General features: G+C 39.6%; 1 protein-coding gene across 1 annotated transcript; it reads left to right on the top strand.

Annotated features, from left to right (window-relative positions):
- The first annotated feature begins 13,403 nt into the window (after positions 1-13,403).
- On the top strand, positions 13,404-22,527 carry LOC147854367 (uncharacterized). The gene is made up of 13 exons (XM_087331536.1): positions 13,404-13,560; positions 14,576-14,637; positions 14,833-15,097; positions 15,217-15,563; positions 16,924-17,203; positions 18,293-18,360; positions 18,931-19,182; positions 19,479-19,554; positions 19,681-19,760; positions 20,412-20,461; positions 20,596-20,680; positions 20,953-21,051; positions 22,053-22,527. The coding sequence occupies exons 1-13, from the start codon at positions 13,404-13,406 to the stop codon at positions 22,275-22,277; spliced, it is 2,046 nt and encodes a 681-aa protein (XP_087187662.1). The 3' UTR covers positions 22,278-22,527.
- The last annotated feature ends 1,112 nt before the right edge of the window (positions 22,528-23,639 follow it).

The following is a 23,639-nucleotide window of genomic DNA, read 5'->3' as shown; positions in this document are numbered from 1 at the left end:
GAAGAAGAAAAGGGTTTTTTGGGTGTAGAAATCTGATGCAGGTTCTTGTGTAATTGAACCAAACAACTCGCGACTCCTTGCATCACCCAAGTTCCCAACAAACACACACACACACACACACACACACACACACCCCATTCTGTATGTACATATGTATTATGTGAATACTTACTTGCTACTTTTCATACACATACACACACACACACACACACACAAGTCCATCATTATTATGTATATACATAGATGTTGCTTTGCTTTGTCGATCTTTTGGGGGGCGGGGGGAGGGGGGGGGGGGGGGCTCGCCCACCAAATATCTCCTTCCTCTTATTCAACCATAGCATATTTTTTTACGGGTTTCAGCGTTTGCCATTGCTCTTGCTCTTGTTATTGTTCTCGTTGTTGATGTGTCGATGTGCTTATATGTTCATGTGCTTATATGTTGATATGTTTGTGTTCGTGTTTGTGTTTGTGTTCGTGTTCGTGTTTGTGTTCGTGTGTTGATATGTTGATGTTGATGTTGATGTTGATGTTGATGTTGATGTTGATATGTTGATATGTTTGTGTTTGTGTTTGTGCTCATGTTCATGTTCATGCGCATGATCATGTTCGTGCTTGTGCTCGTGGTCATGAAGTTCATGTTCGCGCTCGTGTTCATGGTCATGAAGTTCATGTTCGTGCTCGTGCTCGTGCTCGTGTCGATATGTTGATGTTCGTGTTGATATATTCATCTTCATATGTTGATGTTGAGGTTCATTTTCGGGTTTGGGTTCGTGTTTATGTCCATGTTGATGTTGATGTTGTGGTGGTCGCCGTCGTCATTGTTGCCGCTCCCATTGACTAGTGCCCCTTCCTCAATCAAGCATTGCTTCATTCATGTTGTCGCTCTAATCAGATGCCCAATATAATAGCCTTGCTTCACTTATTTTCAAACCTCGAGGTCATTGTTCATGGCAAGATTGATTATCATATACTCCTTTTTATAAACACTCGTGTCACAGAGAGGCCAACCTTTGTGTAATAGATTAAGAAAGACATATATGTGTTATGTTGTGTGCATGTGTTTGTGAGAGGGAAGTGGGACAAATTATATTAGATTAGATTAAACGTTCATATATAAACCAATATTAAACCATGGGACTCGAGTAAGCAAGTTTTCTTTATGTGTGTCTCCTTCCCAAGAAAGGATATTCATACTTCAAAGCACACGATTTTATTGGCTAACTAATTATTTGAGCTAAACATAATGAATTACAAACCAATGAAAGGAAAGAGGGGTGCAAGTTCCCCCAACCCACCCCTATCAATGACATGCAACGAACCCAACCTTCCTCAATGTCCCATATCATTGGTGTTGATACAAGTCGTGCCTTGGGTTCCACAAGGATCGCACATGCTTAGATAATAAAGCCATAACCACATTAACATAGCCTCAACATAAGTCAAGCCTCCCCCAACGACCTCCTTGCAGGCTAAAACCCTAACCCCTAATGTGTTATTGCTTGACTACTTTATGTGTACTCATCATAAGCATTGGGAAAGCTATGGAGAACCTTATCTCATGATCAATTATGGTTATGCACCTAACATAAAGTTTCAATGTGTGAATAAGGCATGCACATATTAGTTCAACCTTTTAAGCATTATCTTTGGCACGACATTCAAGTCATCATCCCCACTAAATTGCATTACAAGTTCGACATGTAAAAAGAAAACTTGATATTCATCCTCTATTAGACCTTCCTCGCATACTTTACATACCTTTATAATTGACATATTTTGATGCCATAATGCAACCTCGATACATAGTTGGTGTAATTGAGTGCGAAGGAGTATGACGGCTCTACAAGAGTTAATACTCATGTTAGTAATAAGATAAAGTTTGATTACAATTTAAAGTCAATATGCCTTCTTGCCTTATATTGAACCTAATATCTGGGTTTGATGTTTGTAGTGTAGTAGAGAGAGAAAGAGAGAGTTTAGTAACGTACTTCAAGGTAAGATATTATAGCCCGCAAGACAAAAATATATAACATGTTCATGTAATACATGTGAAAGTGAGTAGTGGTTCTTGATGTTCAAGAACTTTAGTAATGAAATTCACAATGAGAGTGCACATTGTAACTATGGGATAAATTCATGCAAGGATTAGGTTTGATCAAATATGCGTGAGAGGCATGGTCAAATGTTATCAAAGGCATAACACTATATGAAAGTATGATACTCAAACTCTCGAACTTGTTTAGGGCAAAAAGTGCATTGTCGACTAGTCTTACACGTATCATCAACATCTTGTTTCACATTGAAGTGTATGAATCAAGCCATAATGTAGGCAATGAGCAGAATGACAATCAATAGGATGGGCTCTATCATGCATTGATGCATGTGATTTCCTTATTTAACAAAGAATATGGTTTGTAGTTAGGTGCCAACATATGCAATATACAAGGAGGGAGGGGGGGCAAGAGAGATTAAGAACAATCTAACAATGATGAGAGGTTGGGTCGATTATATTTGGTATACATTTAATCCGATACAAAGGCCTCCCTCACATGGTTAATGTTCGACTTTAACATAAATGCATATATGCCCCGAGGACTGTGTTCACACACAATGTGTGTGGTTGTTATATTGACATAATACAATGGTTTTGATTCACTTTCTTTCCTATCTCAATGACATCATTTGTAGAGAGAATGTTTTATGAAACCTTAAACCTTACATCTATATTTGGTAAGAGAGTGTTTACATTCATCTTTTTACAAGTTATGAATCTGTCAAATCAAGCTTTTTATATTACACGTAATGCATCTAATTATCAATCAAAAACTCTTGTGAAAATGAAGATCATTTTAAAGTAATGTTACTATATATAGGCAAGGTGGAGCACATTGTTGTCCCCTTCTTCGGAAGCAACACCTTTGATTGTCCTTATGGAAATCGGATCAAGGTGTTGAGGACGAGGTCGTCTATGCGGAAGATCAAGAAGCATTCGATTGGTGTTTGAATACCTGCGTATGACAGTTTCTAGGTCGTTACACACAGAGAGAGAGAGAGAGAGAGAGAGAGAGAGAGAGAGAGAGAGGCACAAAAGACTTTCTTTTCAATAGAAACAATAATACAACACCCAACCTTACAAAAAGGTTACAAGGTCACTATATATAGTGACCGACTTAGGGCAACTACCCTTTATGCTAATTACACAAATGGCCCAAAGGGATAGTGTGAATACGTCCATTATACACTTGTATTCGACACTCCCCCGTAATGGGCGTATACATGGGTTATCTAAGATTACAGGTATAGACTTAGGTTCTCGGACATATCAGCTTTGTTCGAGTCGGCAAGGTCCGAAGGCAGAAGACCGAACTGGTCGGGTCGGAACAGTTGAAGCCGATCATTAAGGAACTGATGTCGGTTGTCGGGAACCATCCTGCTCTGTGTCCGGCTCTAACCGGACTGGTTGGTCGTTACGCCCATCTGATGCCGAAGAAACCGAAAGCGGTCTGCCGAAAGACACTTGGTCATTCCATCTGCGACATTGTCGGTTGTGGATATTTTCTCTAGACCGATTTTCCCTGAAATGACGCAGTCCCGAACGAAGTGATATCGAACGTCGATATGTTTGGAGGCGTTGTGGTGAACCGGATTTTTCGACAAGGCAACAACACCTTGACTGTCGCTGTAGACAACTGGAGCCGAGTCATGGTCGACTTGTCGAAACGTGTGCGCCAGCCGACCGAGCCACAAAGCTTCTTTTGCTGCGTCGGACGCAGCTACATATTCTGCTTCGGTCGTTGAGGTCGCTGTGCACTCCTGAAGTTTCGACTTCCACGAGATTGCTCCATTGCCGAATTTGAAGCAGTATCCGGTTGTTGATTTCCGACTGTCTGTACAGCCGGCGAAGTCCGAGTCGGTGTAACCGACTACGCCTGAGGTTCGGTTCGGACCGAAAAGAATGCCATGGTCTTTTGTGCCAGCCAGATATCTGAACACATGCTTGACTGCGTTCCAATGCGATCGGCCAGGATTGTGCATAAATCTGCTAACGACTCCTACGGCATGAGAAATATCAGGCCGTGTCGCGACCATCAGGTACATAAGGGAGCCGACTGCCGGTGCATACGGTACCGACTTCATATCTTCCCCCTCCGGGCCGGATGTCGGGCAGTCTCGCTGAGAGAGCCGAAGATTCATTGGGAGCGGGGTTGAAGCAGATTTGGCTGATTGCATGTTGAAGCGTTCCAAGACACGTCGGATATAGTCGGTCTGAGACAGAAAAAGATGTCGTTTATCGCGATGCCGACTAATCTTCATGCCGAGTATGTGTCGTGCCGGACCGAGGTCCTTCATGGCAAACTTCAACCACAGTTGCCGAATGAGATCGGCAAGTTCGCCCGCATGGCGTCCAGAAATTAGCATGTCGTCCACGTAAATGATGAGGAAGATGGGTGATCCATCTTGAGCTGTGTTGGTGAAGAGACAATGGTCCTCATCGCTTTTGGAGAAGCCGATCGATTGGATGAAGTCGTCGAACTTCTTGTACCATTGTCGTGGTGCCTGTTTGAGGCCGTATAGACTCTTCCTGAGTCGGCAGACTAGATGTTCTTGGCCAGTTGCCACGAAGCCTTTTGGCTGCTCCATATAAATTTCCTCCTCGAGATCACCATGGAGGAAGGTTGTTTTGACATCTAGCTGAATCAGCTCCAAGTTGTCGGCTGCCACTACGCCGAGTAGAAAACGAAGGGTTGTCATTTTCACCACTGGTGAAAAAATCTCGTCGAAGTCGACGCCATATTCTTGTCGGAAGCCCTTCGCAACTAATCTGGCCTTGTACTTTGGGGTGGTCGAATCAGACGTCTCTTTTAGTCGATAAACCCACTTGCAAGGAAGAGCACGTCGGTTCTTAGGTAATTCGACCAGATCCCAAGTCTTGTTTGCCCGAATGGAGTGCATTTCCGACTCCATCGCCAGATGCCAGGTGGCTGAATCGACAAATGTCGATGCTTCTTCGTAAGACGTCGGTTCGCCGGCGTCGGTGAAGAAAATTCCAGGAGAGTACCTCTCCGGAGGTTGCGACAGTCTCTCGGATCGTCGAGGTATGATTGGACTGGTCGCATCGGGTATCGTGGTCGGATGGTCCGAAAGCGGATTGTTCTGCTGTGCCGAGTCGGAGTTGTCCGAGTCGGTAGTGTAAGGTTCAGCTACCCGTGAAGCTGACCGTGTGTTGAGAGCGGGGCCTTCTTGAAGGGTCGGCACATCGGAAAATGTTACCCTTCGGACTTCGATCGGTTTTTCGACTGATGGATTCATAGCCGACTCGTTGAACACAACGTCCGAACTTCGGACGATTTGTCTGCGTTCGGGATCCCAGAGTCGGTATCCCATTTCGCCGTCGGATCCATATCCAAGAAAAATGCATTTCCTGGACCGAGGTGCAAGTTTTCGGCGATCATCTTTCGGAATAAGGGCGTACGCCTCGCATCCGAAGATCCTCAGCTTGTCGTAATTCGGCTTACTGCCGATCCATAGTTCCTGAGGAATTTGAAGTCCTAGAGGTCTACTTGGTGACATATTGATTATGTGTACTGCCGTGAGTAGAGCCTCTGCCCAGAAGCCATCCGACAGTCCGGAGTGTTGGAGCATGGAAACTATCCGTTCTTGGATTGTCCGATTCATTCGCTCTGCAATCCCGTTTTGCTCCGGACTGTGTGGTGCCGTAAATTCACGTCGGATGCCGCGTTGTCGGCAGAATTTGACGAATTCTTCTGATTTGAACTCTCCCCCATTGTCGGTCCGAAAGCATTTCAGTTTTCGGTCGGTTTGATTTTCTACCATAGCGAGCCAATCGGAGAAGATCGAGAAGACCCGATCTTTGGTGCGAATCGGATAAGCCCACACCTTTCGAGTCGAATCGTCAATAAAAGTGACGAAGTAAGAGGCACCGCCGAGAGACTGATGCGGCATTGGGCCACAGACGTCCGAGTGGACCAAATCGAGAGGTCTCGTTTCTCTTGGTGCTGATGTCGGGTGTGATGCGGCTGCTTGTTTGCCATACTGGCAATGCTCGCAGAATTGATGGTCGGAGAAGGAGAGTTTAGGGATGTATCCGGCTCTAGATAGATGCGTAATGCCGGCCTTGCTGAGGTGTCCTAATCTTCTGTGCCATAGTGATGACACAGGAATATCCACCAAAAACAGGTTACCCTCTCTGAGCGTAACATGTAACGGATACAGTGAGTGTATCTTGGGTCCTCTAGCAAGCAGGAGGTTCCCCCTGTGGAGTGTCCACCCTCCCGAAGAAAAACCGGCACGAATGTCGTCTTCATCTAGTTGTCCGACTGAGATCAATGGCCTAGAGAGCTCGGGTACATGTCGGACATTGTGGAGTACAAGTGTAGAGCCACCTGCAAGGTTGAGCTCTACTGTGCCGATTCCGATGATGTCACAGTGTTGTGAGTTGCCGACTCGAACTGAGTCGGAGTGACGGATCGTATATTGCCGAAATTGGGATCGATGAGGAGTCACGTGAAATGACGCGCCCGAATCTAAGAGCCATGTGCTCGACTCTTCAGTCGTGAGTAGGACTTCTGATCCGACTGGATTTTCGATTGATAGTATATTCGGGTCGTCTGGTAGCACATCAGCTGAGAAGCTGACGTAATTGATCTCCTCATGCCGGCCACTCTTCTTGTTGTTCTTGTTCTTGAGTGCGCGGCAGTCGGCTTTGATGTGTCCGGGTTTCTTGCAATAGTTGCAGATTCGGTTATCCCGTGACTGGCTTCGTCTTCGCTGATTGTTCGGCGGTCGTGAGGAATCTCTTCCTCGTATGTTCGATCGGTCTGTCGAACCTTGTACTACATAAGCGTCGTCTGTTGAGTCTTTGGCGAAAGACTTTCTCCGAGCTGCTTCGGTCAGGATTGCGCTCGTGACTTCGGAGTATTTAACAGCCGTGGTTGACGCGTTGCACACGGTTGTGACGAAAGTTTCCCATGATGAGGGAAGGCTACTCATGAGTATCATTGCTCTGAGTTCATCCTCGATTGTCGTCCCCTGTGATGAGATTTGGGAGCTTATGCTTTCGTACTCATTGAGGTGTGCTTGAACCGAGTCGGATTCTTTCATCCGCAAGTTGTAGAGGCGCCGGATCAGAAACATCTTTGTTGCGGCGACCTTCTTTTCGTAAGTGTCCGACAGTGTTTTCCACAGTTCGAATGCTGTCGTACACGATTGCACCGTAAAGTATACCGATTCCGATAAGTGCATCCGAATCGTGGCACGGACGATTCTGTCCAGCTTCTGCCACTCAATTGGTTTGTATCCTTCTGGAGGTTCTTCATTTTCGATGGGATCGATTTGCCCCTTGACTATGAGATAGTCCTGCATTTGTTCCTTCCAGAAGTTGAAGTTCGATCCATCGAACTTTCGTAGACTCATTTCTGACGAGCCGGATGTTGATGCCATCAAATTTGGTTTCGGTTGACGAAGCTCGGTTCGGAGTTGACTACGAGCCTTGTTGGAGTGCAGCCGGTTGGCTCACCCGATATCGTTCTAGTCGGATTTGAACCCGAGTCTGTTCGGCTTCGGAACTTGCTCGAATTGACTCCGGTAGCTTGAGGGACAGAACCGACTGGTCTTCCCGAATGTTGCCAAGTCGGAGTGAGCCCGGTTCGCTTCGGATATATATGCCGAATACCGATTATTGAAACCGATTATCTGGACCGATTCTGCTTCGGTTGACTGCAGCAACGAGAGAGACGGATCCAACTGATCCTCCCGAATGTCGATCAGCCAGATGAAGCACGAATTTGGGGTTGTTGTCTTGAGACCGATCTGCACCGAGTGGTTACAATGAGCGGCGTTTGATTACCTCTTCGGATGCCGTTTAACCGGGTGGAGCACGATCGTGTCAATGTTGCACAAGGGGATTTCACCTCGAGCGGTTACGATCACAAGGGACAGAGTACAACCTGCTGGCTTACTCCAAGCGAAGATGATCTAACGCGATGAGATGCAAGCCTCGTTTCTCTTCTTCTTCTCTCTTCTTCGAATGACGCAGGAAACCGAATGCTGTGCAGGCTGAGACGACGGCCGACAGCAGATTGAAGGACCGACTACTGTGCAGGCTCTGATACCAGATGTTGAGGACGAGGTCGTCTATGCGGAAGATCAAGAAGCATTCGATTGGTGTTTGAATACCTGCGTATGACAGTTTCTAGGTCGTTACACACACAGAGAGAGAGAGAGAGAGAGAGAGGCACAAAAGACTTTCTTTTCAATAGAAACAATAATACAACACCCAACCTTACAAAAAGGTTACAAGGTCACTATATATAGTGACCGACTTAGGGCAACTACCCTTTATGCTAATTACATAAATGGCCCAAAGGGATAGTGTGAATACGTCCATTATACACTTGTATTCGACACAAGGGGTCGTGGTACGCGGTGGAAAAACAGAATGTGCACGAGATTTGCTCTGCAATCAATGTCGTGTAATGAAATGATCAGCGTCATTTAGTCATAGGACACGATCTTAATTCAAGAATCAACTTCTAAGCGTGATCGTAAACACATAACAGAATAGACCCAAAACCATGTATATCTATATTACGAGTGGAGGAACAACAATACCCGGCTCACTACCGGAGTTGTAACAAAAGTAGGATCAGATGCTTACAATATCCTATTCTAGCTAGGGCGAAATGAGGAGAGAGGAAGCCCCCCTTCGCTAGAATAGGATATTGTAAGCATTTGATCATACTTCTGTTATAACTCCGGCCATGAGCCATGTATCGTTGTTCCTCCACTCGTAATATAGATATACATGGTTTGGGTGGAGCCGATATTGGTTCCACCCCCCACCCATCAACACACATATCGTGATGATTTAATGTTTTCTCAAGGTTTCCATTGTCATGTTATTTTAGTTGACATTCCTCTCCGTTTCCAAAATGCCATGTAAGATTATGCAATAACAAACCAAGATGAATGTAACGAAAACAATAAAATTACACAATGTCAAAGATCCTTGTTCATTAAACACGCAATGTTGTGATCTTAGTGGCTGTCAACATTTGCTTATGAAATATCTTCAACATGGGCCAATTCAAGTTTGAAAATGTGATATTCGTTAAGCTAAAACTTTTGTCTTCAAATAATTCGTAACATTGACTATTTTGAGATAGAGAGAACTTTAAAGAGATATAACACCTCATGTAGTAACAAGGGTTTCAAGATCGTGATTAAAAAAAAAACACAATGTATGTAAACAAAAAAAGTGTTATTTCTAAATCTATGTAATCCATTTACAATATTTGGATGGACACCCTAATTGTATAACCATTGATTGACATAACACACATGGAATGAATGATGATGACGAAGTAAACATTTTTGTTGTGGTTGTATTGTTATCCTCCAACTATCCATGTCTCTTGATGTCTAGCACGAGTAAATTCTAATTATTGTGTGTGTTTATATCCTATAACCAGGACAAAGACATACTCAATTAGGCATTGTTATTTCCCTCTCACTGCCTAAAAATCAATGCAATGGAAGACACAATGCTTGTATAATTCTGTGTTGGATTACATGGTTAGGTTTATCCTATTCTCCACAATTTCATAACATATTTTAGAGGGCAAAAGGCATATAAAAACAAAGAAGAAAATGTATTGAAATGTATTGTCTCCATTGAGAACAACAAACTAGTAAATACAACTAAATTTATAGTGTTAAAGAATTTATATATATACAAACTTAATATTCTAAACTTAGATAGGTTGTAGCTTGTGTCTTCTTCGAAAAACCCCCAACTCAAGCCATTCCAAGACAAAGAGATATTTGAATTGAGGGAAGCGCCATAGGTGATGTTGGCCTTTATTTTTCATTTACAAGTGTGTGTGTGACAAGGTTGAGGTTTAGATGGTCGTGGGCTACATATACAACACATTACTCTTATAAACCTGTTATAACCCCAATTGTGTGTCTTGATTGAGAATTCACTTGTGTAGTCCTTGATTGATTGTAGTTAAAGAATCTGGTGATTGACCTTCATTGATGAGTTGTTGTAGTTGAATTATTGTCCTTCAACAACTCACCTCTCCATATTTTGAGTTTCAGTAATTGTTGTGTTCCCTAATCTTGCGTAGTGAGTTAATGACTTGTTTGAAGAGGCAATAATATCTCCCTCTTATTTCATAAAAGCATCACAATGACAAAGAAACCATCGCATGGTGGACAAGTCAAGCCAAAGAGAGTAATAAAGAAAGAAAGAAATATTAACATTTACCATAGCCCAAATTTGATCTATGAGACAAACCACGATTAACAATATGGGTGACTTCATGTCATCCATACCAAATAAAATAAAAAAAGGTTTCCTAAAGCTCCATGATCATTATTTGAAGGTATTAGTCATTTCCCTGCATTTAGATTTTGATATGAAAGGAAGGAACAAGTGTATCATCAAGGAAAGGGACAAAGGAATGTAGAAACTTGGAAAATGCAAAAAGTCTCGATAACATTGTAAAAACTATAAAACAAACGTTTTAAAGTTTTTATGCTTCTTCTTCACATCTAGTAAGCTTGATATTGAGCTTAGGTCTCTCTCGATATCTTTAATCTCTCATTAGCTACAACCTCAATAATTTATTTAACTAAATCTCACCTAAGGCCCAAACCTTAAGTGTTTGTTTCCATTGTTGCGATATCACGTGTGCGTGTGCTACTCAAGCAGAACCATAAGGCTCTTGGACTAGGGAGTTCATATGGGCCGAGAAAAAGTAGAGGACAAGTCATGGACTCGAATGATCCTCTGACTCAAATGGATCCCATACTCAAAGGGAGCTCAGAGTCGAAGGGAGCCCAAACTCGAAGGGAGCCCAAACTCGAAGGGAGCTCAAAGTCGAAGGGAGCCTAGAGTTGAAGGGAGCCCAAAGTCAAAGGGAGGGAAGTCTCTCTTGGAGTTAAGCCGCAATTAGTACACAAGCTTAGAGTGAGATGAGCGATTAATGTAATGATCACAATATTAGGAGCCAACAACAAGATTACAACTGAATATCCTTAATTAGGGACATAAAACACTTGAGTAATTAAGATAAATATTTTATAACTTATGATGTATCACAACGAGGGTAGGCGATTATAACAATAGTGGTAATGGTAACCACTAATTAAACAACAACGCAAGAAGGAAAGGTAGGAGAAGAGGGATTAAGCTTCCAGTGAAGATGAGATGAGTGGGCTGCCGAGACTGCAACTACTACCGATGGCTTTGATGCCACGAGTCGGTGTAGAGTGCTCAGGCTACTCCGTTTTCCCTTCGTGCAATTGGCATACGAGCTTGTTAATCCACTCCTTGAAGCTTCCCCAAGTGCTAAACACAAAAGACGACAAAGACCTAGAAGACCAAGAAGGGGTCATAGAAGACTTCAAACACCCAAAATCCTCAAGGAGCCAAAATGTGCCCTCCGCCCCTCCTTTTATAGTGAACACAACCTAAAGTTACACTTTGCGGGTACTTATAATTGTTGACACTCCCTCTCAAATGCTAAGTTCTAAGCCTGTGATGACTCACCCATGGACCAAAAGCTTTATAATTCACGACCCTATGTTATAACCACAAACTAAGCAAAAAAATTAGTTTGTGTGGGTCAATGTTGAAATATCACATAAGTCAATGTTCATGAAAATCACAAATTTTCCAAGGGCACACAAGGGAAGTCCTCCATTTTGGCTCCCATTGCATAATGAAGAACGCCACACCATTGAAGGTAGAAGTAAGGGAAAGTGAAAATAATTGCACGTATCTAACCAAGTTGACCCTTCATACCAAGTATAAAAATGAACTTGTCTATTAAGGGAACAATTGTAGGTTACAATGGACAACGAATCATGTTGCTTGGTGGGTCTCTAGAACTCTAACGAAGGTTCAAGGGTGGTTCGTGTGCAACATTGAGTATACTTGGTTCTAGAAATTAACATGAGTGGCAAACCAATTGTGCATGAATTACTTCATCCCTACAATGTCTGATCCACAATTCACAGTTGGCAAAACCAACAACACAATCTCATAAATATAATTGCCAAATGGGAGGTTAAAAATCCTCAGCGGCTCAACAAGAAGACCACATATTCGTGTCACCTTTCCATTAATAGAAATGCAACAACTCAAACCTAGAGTGAGTGAAACTCACAATGTACACTCTTTTTGACCCAAGCTTTGATTGATTTCATACCTCATTCGAATGTTGGAGTGTAGAATACCAAACTATTAACATGCTTCGTGTTGGGGTAAAGCTAGATACTCCAAGTGACTCGATCTGAAAAATTGCCCACCTAAGTGACTAGCTAGTTGAATCGCTCACTCATTATACAGTTCGAACACCCCTTTATTCTACAATAATAATAATAATAATAATAATAATAGCCTGAAATAAAAACTAAATCAATAAGAACAACATATATAAAAAAAGGAAGGAATGAATGAATCCATCCTTAATGTCTAATAAGGTAACGAGAACAATAAAATCAATTGGTGAATAGTCAAAAAACAAGTATGTATGCATATGGACCAACCAAAACAATAACGATAACAATTAACAATAACATCACGATTACTACAAAACGAAAAAATATAATACCCTGATGATACAAATAACATCTCCATGCCCAACTCTTTCTATGTTTCATTTAATTATTGCAATTATCTTACCCTAGTGGTAAGTTGTTAGACTACTAGCTAATAAAAAAGTATATCTATGCAGATCTACCAACCAAAACAATAATGATAACAATAACACTATGATTGCTAAAAAATCAAATAATATAATATTGATAACATCTACACAACTGATTCTCTCTCTTTTTATTTATTTAATTATCACGATTCGCAAATTCACAATTATCGTACTCTCGTGGTAAATTGTTTGATTACTAGCTCGGGTTTAGAAACCTAAAATTTCTGACCTCTCTATGACTCCATGGATATGTATCTATAGAATATCCTCATAATGTAGTACATAAGTAGATGCCAATGTGTGGAATGCAGGGTTTGAACCCATGACCTCCTGCTCATCATAGTATGAAGTTTGAACCATACGCGCCATACGTTCATTCGCATTCGCGTATGTTTCAATCATTCGAGTACGGTAAACACCCTTGAGGTATGGTAAATACTAAATACTAAATACCATACTTTTATGTTCATAACTTCATTATTTGGTAAAACGTTTTTTTTTTTAAGGCAAGAAAGGTGAGGTAAAAAATGTAAAAGCAAAACATGAGCATTCGTTTGAAAAACGTATGGAAAAAGAATGTTTGCAAATGCATTCGAGTATGCTACGTACTATGAGGTTCCATATTGATATATGATCGATCTTTCATTCATTCATTCTCTGGCTATGGCGTACACTCTGAGTTCCTCCTCCCTCCTTCCCTCCTCTGCAGAACGTGGTCCTGCAGGCCTCCTCCTTCGTCTCCTCCCTCCGTCCTTCCCCCCTTCCGCCTGCAACTTCCCGTCCTTCCCTACTCCGCGAACATGCAGGCTTCCGCAGAAAGGTACGGGCTTCCATGACCAACTGTGTTTCTCCTTTTTTTTTGTTTTTTTTCCCTTGTCATTCCATAGCTGAGGCTGTGGACGCTTCGCTCGAACAAAAAAGAAACATGACTCAACCGAAGGAAAGGAAAGGAAACGTATTGTTTGAATTGTCTTCGATATTTGAAGCACATTTCCATCACGAAGCGTGTTTTTCTTTCTTTTCCTTGTCATCCGATAGCTGCAGCTGTGGAAGTGCAAAGTGAAGGAGGAAAGGAAATGTATAATTTGAATTGTCATGGGAATGAACTTCGATATTTGAAGCACATTTCCATCACGAAGTGTGTTTTTCTTTCTTTTCCTTGGCATCCAATAGCTGCAGCTGTGGAAGTGCAAAGTAAAGGATGCATCTTGCTTTAAGATTATGAAATTCACATGTAAAACAGATTTGGAGTTTCAAGTTTTGATGATGCATTGTGATCCTAAATAACCATTTCGTAGTGCATTTCCCATTTCCTGCAATCCATATGAATGCCATGCTCGCTTCAAGAATTTGAAATTGAAGACTATTTAAGAAAAGATAGGAGAAATCGTTTCTCTGATGCTTGGTACCTTTTTTAGTAACTGATTTGGAGCTCATTTTGATGAGAGTGCGTTTTCTCATAATCTCATCCATGCACGATGCTGAGGATATGCAAAATGGAGTGTGTGCTGAACTTGCTTTAAGATTTTGAAACTGAACATTATTTAATAAAAGATGGAGTGGACAGATCTTGGGGTTTGAGGATGCTTAGTGGTCATATTCATTGTAGAGTGTTTCTCTCGTCATGGATGGGGGTCGATGATAGGCAAAATGAAGAATTTAAGATACTGAAGATGAAATCTTTTTGAGAAAATCATGTAAATGGAAAAAATCAAAATTCCATGGAAGTGTCAAGTGTTGCCCAAAATCAAACCTTTTATATTTTATTTCTGATGTTCACTGTTTGTGCATTGACCATTTTAAATATATCACTGCTTAAATATCGTTTTTGACAGCAGCAACTGTGGCTTTCACAGAAAGTGATCTGAAGCCAAGCATAATTCCTGGTGTGACTGTGGTAAGTATGATATAGATTTCTAAAATAACAGAGAGAAGAGTTTTAAGGATCTTTAGTTGACTAGGTCTTGATAAATAGAATATAGGTATGAAAATTGCACACATTGTTTGTTAGATGTGTGTTCATGTTTGATAAAGAATTTTATTGCAAATGTGCATGTGATGAATATGTGTCTTGTTTCTGTTTCCTAAGCAGGTAAAAGAGGAACGGTTTCATGAGCATTCTCTATCATGGGACACACTGCAAGGTTTCCCTAAAGTGGAATTATTAGGGAAAGTAGTCCTAGTGAGATGGGATCTCTCAATATGTCACAAAGGGGATGTTATTGATGTTGAACTAGCACCGGATGCTATCTCTACAATATCATATTTGATTACTTGTGGTGCTCGAATTGTTATTGCAAGTCATTGGTCACCGTTCCAATCTCCTAATGAATTGATGGATTTTCAAATGATTGCAGGTGTTCTCATTTCTTACTTTCACAATTCCATGTCAATTCCATTTCAAATCTGTGGGCAGAAGTATGCATGCTAAATTTTTTTGCATATTTTTTTACTAAGTCATGTTGCTTTTTGATAGATTGCCTATCTCAGCATTTGGATAAAAAAATCTCGGCAGTGAATTCCGTGATAGGTCCTGCAGTGAAGAAAGAAATTGAAGGCTTGTCAAACGGGGAGATTTTATTGTTGGGAAACTTGAAGCTATACAAAGAGGAAGTGGCAAATGACAAAGACTTTGCCAAGGAATTGTCCAAAAACATTGATATTCTTGTTAATGACGCCTTCTCAATATCACATAGAGTTTTAGCATCGACAGTGGGTATAGCATGTTTCACTAGGGCCAGGCTTGCAGGTTTTCAACTTGAGAGAGAACTTCTTTTCTTGACCAAGGCAATATCATCACCAGAGCTTCCCTTCATTGCAGTTGTATGCCCTATCCTAATTTTTATTTCTCAAGAGAGATAGAAAGAAGAAAGAAATATTAACATCTTTTAAGAGGTCAAAATGGTCTATGAGTCTGAATGAGAGATTGCAAGAAACTAAGTAAATATAACGAGATTAGTAAAACTGCTTAAGGTACCGAATAACTCTTGTGTTCAAAAGATCTCTAACATGGGTCCATCCAAGTTGGAGAGGGTTCCAAAGCAAGGAATATAAGTGATGGGAGCATAGTCCAAATGGGCATTGCCTACATGCACAATAAATTGATAATTTGTATTCAATCCTTTGCCCTTTTGATTGTTGTGATTGGAACCCTACTTGTGCATTGGCTTGTAGCATGGGAAGGAGGGGTTATGGTTCTTTGCCGATGAATTTTTGCTGTGTGCAGCTTTTGTGTACATGACACCAGAACATGTCAACGAATTGATGGAGGTCTACCTCCATGACGATATTGTTGGCCAAAGGATCTGAACCTCTGTTTACCTTATTGGTAGCAAACTGGGCAAGAGTGGTTATTGATCACCCATGAGCTTCTAGTCTCACAACCCTAGTATAACTAGCACTTGCGCTCACTCTTTCTTGTGTTAACTCTCTCTTAATAGAAGATCATAACTAAATACACTTGCATAAGAAGAATACAAGATAAGGAACACTTTGTTTCTATTATGAAGATGTATACAACACATACATAAGGTAAAGCAATTAGAGTTCGGCTAATTAGCTCCTAACGTTAGTCACTCTTTGGCTCAAGTGAGAGATTGAGAGGAAAGAATTAGAGCTCTCATTTAATTATGTGAAAGTAGAAAACTCAAGAAAGAAAAACTCCTCCAGTCAACAGTGTGGCTTTTATATCTTTTTACAATGAGGTGGGGCCCCTTTCACATGAGGGTGGCCATTTGGCTACAAGTTTTAAGTAAGAGTTACTCTATCTGCTGTTTTTCTAGTGTCCTCTTAAGCTTTATGAATATTCTTAATGCCGAAGAACCTGGATGGTAGGTACTTAACATGTTATATTTTTGTGTGCCAACCAAGTTTTCTGCCTCTTGATTTGGACCAAGAACAGTCCCAATGATTGTTGTCTTCTTATTCCATTACCATGAGGTCTGAACCAAAGACTGATTTGAAGAGGCAGTGTTTCTTCCCTTTATTTCATAAAAACAGTAAATATGACATATCTCGGATTACACATCCCAATGGTACAGTTGGCAGATTCTTTCCTTTATATCCTTTCCTGCCTCAACCTCTAACTGATTGTAGAGGTCCTGAGCTGCCCTATCATACTATGGAGTGCATGAGAGAGATGATGATTATGATATATTATCTTATCTATTCTGATTTGTTACAGATAGGTGGATCAAAGCTCTCTCTATCAATTGATGTACTGTCTAAATTAGTTGATAAATGCAACTCCATCATAGTGATTGGATCAATGGTGTACACTTTCTTTAATTCGTTGGGTTATTATTGCCCCTCGAGTTTTGTTGAAAGCAATATGGTGTCAGATGCTCTTAAATTTCTCAGCATGGCAGCAGAGAAAGGGGTGAATGTAATGCTACCTGTCGACTTTTTATGTTACAACAAGGACCATGCTTATCAAATTTTTGCTGCTGATGATATTTCTGAAGGTGATCTTTCTCGTTCGTTACAGTCTTTAATTCCTATTACTGCAACAATTCTCTTTAAAAGAATTTGTCTACTCCAGGCCATAAAACATAGCGTATTCCCAAAATAAACTTTTGCTAAATAACCTGGTATTAGGAAAGTAGACACTTTTAATCATGTTTTTAATGTTTTGACTAAATAGCAATGAAGTTATGATTAATTTAGTACAAGATCCTCATTCCCATTATTAAGGGGTTTATGATTCTCACCGTGGTAACCTAACTTTATCGAATATATGTAATACTTTCTTTGAAAGCTTGGTCTTGGGTTTCACTCAAACAACTGAATCAATCTTGTGGACTCCTTGACTTTGAAGTGGTCAACCATGTCTCCAGCTGTGGAAAATTGGTAGTGTTGTTTGCATGAATATTTTTTATTAGAACAAAAAAGATGGATTCAGTGGTGCTTTAGCCCGAGTGTCAATTTCTTCCTTGGCTTTTAGACATGTGTTTTGATTTCTGTGGATTATATGCCCCATGAGCCTGTAGACCATTGTCTAAACCAGTACGTAGTTCTGTCAAGAATGCGCTCTGCCCTGATCTGGTGAATAATGAATGGAGAAACCCAGTAGAAATGTTCTAGTGACTGTCCATAAAGGATGACCTTGTATTAGCTCATAGAATCTAGATGTCCATTGAGGCATCATAACCCATCATCTGTTTGGATTTTTTGGATCCAGTATTTTGAGCTCCTTGAAGTTTCATGGTAATCAGACTGGATAGTTGTTTTAGAGCCATTCTTTTATTGACATCTACTTTCTCATAACTCTTTTAGTGTTAATTTTGCTTTTTGGATCCTTTCTCTAGCCATACTTTAAGTTAGTTAGAAAGGGTGGACTTAATCATTTGAAAAGCTAATTTTGGGAAAATGGGTTTTTCGATTCTTGTTCTAGAGCCATTCTTTTATTGACATTTATTTTTTTATTAACTCTTTTAGCATTTATTTTGCTGTTTGGATCGTTTCTCTAGCCAAACTTTAAATCAGTCAGAAATGGAGGGCTTACAATTCAAAAAGCTTATTTTTGTGGGAAATGGGATTTTCTATTCTTGTAGGTTGGTGGCCAGTTGGTCTTGGGCCAATCACATTGCAAAATATACAAGAAACATTATATCCTTCAAAGGTAATTGCATTTTGATTGCCTTGCCCTCCAATTATTTTAAATAGTTGATGAGCTGTCAGTCGAGATTGTAATTTGTACCCTCTGATTCCAAATATTTGCATGCAGGATATTGTTCTATGTTGCCTTCTTTATAACTCATAGTACTTATATTTCATAAGACGTGGATCCACATTTACGTTTGGAAACTTGCAATGATTATGACCAGTCATTGAATTTAACAGTTTATTGATTTGACATAAACCATATTGATACCTGTATCCACTTTCAATGATCTAGAGTATGCGATATATTCAGGTTTTGTTATTCTCCTCAGTCCTGGATTCAATTTTCTTACTTTCATGTCATGATATTCTTTTGTAAAAGTTTTCATACTACTTTCTTAATTCATTGCATATAGAGTATCTTATGATACATGCTTTACTCTGTACCTTGGAAAATTATAAATTTGCAACAGGATAATCAATTGAAAGATAGGATTGATGATAGATTCTGATAACTCATTGCTATGTCTTTTGTTTATATTATTTTGTTTTTAGGGGCGTAATTGAATTTTCTTCCTTTTGCTGACAGATGGCAATGTGGATTGGTCCTGTTTCTGTAAGCAATCAAATGGAGGATCTGCAAGCATCCAAACTACTGGCCAGGACATTTGCAGACATTACGCACAATGGATGCTTAACCATTGTTGGAGGGATAGAACCTACGTCTGCTCTAAAAAGAGAGGGTCTGTCCTCTTCAGTATCACATATCTCGAGAGGTCATGCTGCATTCATAGAGGTTTTAAAAGGTGCAAACCTTCCAGGAGTGTCTGCTCTTGATTTTGTATGTCTTTTGAACACTTTCTTATTTCACGTTCTTGTGGAAAACGATTTTATGTTTCTGAAAATGTTTTGGTGGTAAACAAAAACTGGTGTTGTTTACGAGCGAATGCTTTCTTGTGTAACAGTTTTCACGAGTATGAATGCAGCTTTTTCATATTTGATAGTCTAGAAACATCTTGTTTTTTATGGAAAGGAAAATGTTTGTAGACTCACTTTATATTTGGATATTAACCTTAAATAGTATTTCAAGAGTAGCATTAATCAAATATGCATTTATGTCTTATATTTTGTTCTCAGGCATGTCCAAAGTCACCAAATTGGGAGAGGATATATGAGAAACCAGAATTACCTTTATTTGTAGATATTGGATGTGGTATTTTCTTGTTTCCTTCCTTCTGGGCATGATTTAAACCATAAACTCCAGTGATATTAACTAAAAGAAGTTCGTTTTTGCAATGCATATTTTCCATTTGCTAAATTTTATCTTATTAACAAGTAGGGAATGGCTTATTCATTCTCAATATGGCAAGTTCCTCTGGGCTACCAGTGAATTTCCTTGGATTGGAGATCAGAAAAAAGGTATGCGTAACATGATTTCTCCATTTAAATCAGAATTTTATGACTGTGCCTTTGGAGTGCCGTGTTTCTTACCATTGTGTTGAAGGGTATGTTTAAATCTAGTAGATGGACATCTGTTTCTGTTGGACCTGCCAAATTAAAAATCTGCGCCTATTTTTCCTACAGGAATTAACTAGCCTTCCTTCTGTCTCTTTTTTTTTTTGTGTAAACAAGAATTAATCTTGTTTTCAAGCTCTCAGCAATTCTGTTTGGCTATTAGATGGCCAGCTCTTTATCTGTCTTCAAGGTTTCAACTGTGTTTTCTGGCTGTAACGTGGCCATTGAATGAGGTTTTAGTTAGTTGGCTTCAAGATTTCCATAATATGTGAATAGATGTAAAGCCTTGTGCCATTGATGAAGGTAAATGATTTGCCTTAGTGTCACAAATTATTATATTTACAGCTGCATTGGATTAGGTGGGGGGTGATTATGGGTGAGCAAACTCAGAAATTCTCATCTTTATTCAGTTTGATGATTTCTGTGTCAAGAGAACGTACAATGATTTCTCTTTGTTCTGTATAAGTTTTTCACTCAGTTTAATGGATATTTCCTCTGATTGCAGAGTGTGGCTTCATCTGGAAACTAAATTAATATTAATATTTTATTGCACAGCTTGTTGATCGGTGCATGAGCCATGCATTGGGCCAAAATCTATCAAATGTGTAAGTCTGGAAATAAAAATTGCTTCTTCATGTTTGTCTGCGTTTGTGGATTTCTTTAATAGAGACACTTTGTTTCTGAACATAATGTATTTCTATTACTAATTTAACGATTATATTATTGTCTCGTTAAACAGGCACTTTTTGCAAGCAGATGCAGCAACAATGTTCAAGAGAATTCTATCAACATATCCTGCGAAGATTACTTTTGTAGCAATTCAGGTAATTTGGGCATAATGAAAACTGATTATAATAATTCATCTTGTGTAATGTTGCTTAAAACATAAAGTGCCTAGTAATTAATTGGAATCAGGCTTTTTAAAATTTAGGGGGTTAGTACAAACAGTTTCAAATACCTTTTTCAATTTTGTTCTCAAATTATAATTTCTTCCTCTTAACTTTTTATTTGGGTTAGTAGAAACACTTTTGAGGAATTTTTTATTCCCATTTTTTCTCAAATTTATTTTCCTGTTCATTTTGTACAACCATTGCAGTGTCCAGTTCCAAATTTCTCTAATAATGATTGTCGGAGAAGGATGGTGCAGAAGCAACTTGTTGAGCAAATAATTGACATATTGGCAAAGGACGGGAAGGTACAGATTCTAAATTAAAGTAATCATTTCCATTTTCTTTGTAATTTATGGTGCATAATGTAAATGGTTCTTTTGAGAATCAAGCAACGGTGTGAAGATGAAGCACAAATAAATCAGTTGTACTGTTGATGATAGTGGCTAAAGAAGCCATGAAGAAATTTCTGATGCACGAATACTTTCCCTGTTTGATAAATTGTACATAATTGTGACCAGTGTGTGGTCAATCTGCCACAGTATGTCTACCATTTTTTAGCAGTTTTATCAGTTACTCACTCCATTACATGTTTGACTCACAAGAATTAGCCTTAATCAACATAGAGGAACATCATTCTTGCTCACAAATATGCACAGTAAGGACACATCAGAAGTTAACATCCTTCTTTTTCATCTCTAACAATGCCATTCTAGACTGTGGTCCTATTTTGGCCACCTCCTTGACTTGCCTGCCATCTTAGAATATTTCCAGGAAGCCCTTCCACATAGCTTTCTGCCTTCACACTATTGATCCCTTGCTTTGATTATTGGGTGCAATAGAAGCGATTTCCATTGGGCATGTACCAAAAGGTTCAATACCTTGGTGTACATGTCAGGACCTTATCTACCAGGAATCTAGTCATCTTATTGATATTTCATGTGAACTTGTACACAATCACCAATCACGAATCGCTTAAGGAAGCTTTGATGTCTATGCATTCTAGCTTGGGAATATAGAATTTGTCACTATCACCTATATATGGTAGTTTGAAGCTTTGGAAATGATGCTGAAGATACTAGTGTTGAACTTTCTTTAGAGGATGACTTACATAACTTGATTTATGCTCGGGTCCATGCATAAAAATAAAGTTTCTTTGGCCATTGCAAGATATTGGACAATATGATAAAAAAATATATAAGGAATCAGATCACTTATTGCGTAAATGGTTGTTTTTGAAGGCATTGTTTTGGCATTTCATTGGATTAAACATTGGATCTCTGTTTATTTATACTTCTATCATGTTCAGATATTTCTTCAGTCAGATGTGAAGTCCGTGGCACTTCAACTAAGAGAAGACTTCATGGAACATGGCAATGGCTGTATACGTATGAGTCATGAGCATGAGGACTCATCAAAGTGTGATGACGAAGGTTGGCTTGTCGAGAATCCATATGGAGTTTCAACTGATTGGGAAGCTCACGTTCTTGGGCGTGGAAAGAGAATGTATAGAACACTACTCTCTCGGCTTTAATGTGCGCAGTGCTCAAATTCAACCTAATTTAGGTATGAATGTTGAAATGTATTTATTTGATGCATTTTATGTAATTGTTACAATCATAGGTTAAGGATCTGTAAATCAGACATGGTAATAGGACACAAATAGCAAACAAATGTGTAGCCTCTCAGAGGTTCCATCTGTATTAACAATTCATTGAGCAGCCACAACATAAGTTACAAATTGATCACTCAGTATCTTTGCTTGATATGAACATGGCATCTTAAATTTTCCTTGCCATGAACGCGCTCACTTCCGATGATCTTACAAAAAAGATTCTGTAGGCACCTTCAGAGAAAATGTATTGATTGATGGTTACATTTTTGTGAGGGAACTTTGTAATGGACATGAATGATAATGATAATATGGTGCTATACAGTTGGTGCAAATTATTTACATTGATTCAATACGTGCTGTCTATTTCTGCATACAATAATTAAATGTACAGGTCTATGACATGGTGAATCAAATCAGGGGATTCAAGAAACCATGTGAGAGGGTTGTTATATTTCTTTGTATCATTTTTGCAAGAAATGTCTTCTACTTCACAAAAGCATATACGAGCATTAAGTTAATACGAAGGCGTCACATCAACCCAAAGTGCGAAGGCTTCAGGTGACGCCAATACATGAAGGTTTCTCTCGAGTCCAATGTGTGAAGGCTTCACATGAAACCAACACATGATCACAATATGTGAAGGACACATTAAATAAAAAAATAAAAAAAATATTATATCCAAATTCTATACTTCCTCATAGAAGACAACATACATTAAATACAGTCTAGAAGAAGGCCCCCTAACGACCTATTCAAGTTTATGCCCACCCCAACTATAGACAATGAAAACAACTTGTTAGAATTTGGTGATGAGTCTAGGGTGGAAACAAACATATGGTGACTAGTCGACACCATGATTAACACTTGAACTAGACTTAAAGAGAGGTCAACATGCTAGCACTTTCTCCACCTACACACTAGTATGTAGTGACATGGTTGTAGACAACATTAACTTCGAATATGCCTACCTAAATTTCCTTAAGGGACTCAAGGATGTAGAGAAAGAAATTGAAATTTGGTTAACGCAACAAGCAAAAAGTGGAAGGTTTGAGGAAATGATCATAGAAATAGGAGACATTGTAATAGAATGCAAGTTAGTGCTTGACACACTCCAAAGAGACTTACCCTCAAAGGAACGTGCATTAAAAAGACAACAAGGGTAGAATCTACCAAAAATAGGGCTGATTTACACACTCACACACATATACTGAGTAGCACACCATCGACCCTCGTTATAGTAATGTGACTAATGTGGCGGGCTTGAAGGTAGAAAGTGGACAA

Source organism: Azolla caroliniana, unplaced genomic scaffold, assembly GCF_043228905.1.
Source record: "Azolla caroliniana isolate FFs.n. ecotype wild unplaced genomic scaffold, voAzoCaro1.0.p SCAF_15, whole genome shotgun sequence".
Classification (NCBI taxonomy): domain Eukaryota; kingdom Viridiplantae; phylum Streptophyta; class Polypodiopsida; order Salviniales; family Salviniaceae; genus Azolla; species Azolla caroliniana.
Note: the sequence above shows the minus strand (reverse complement) of the source record. Positions and strands in the feature narration are given on the sequence as shown.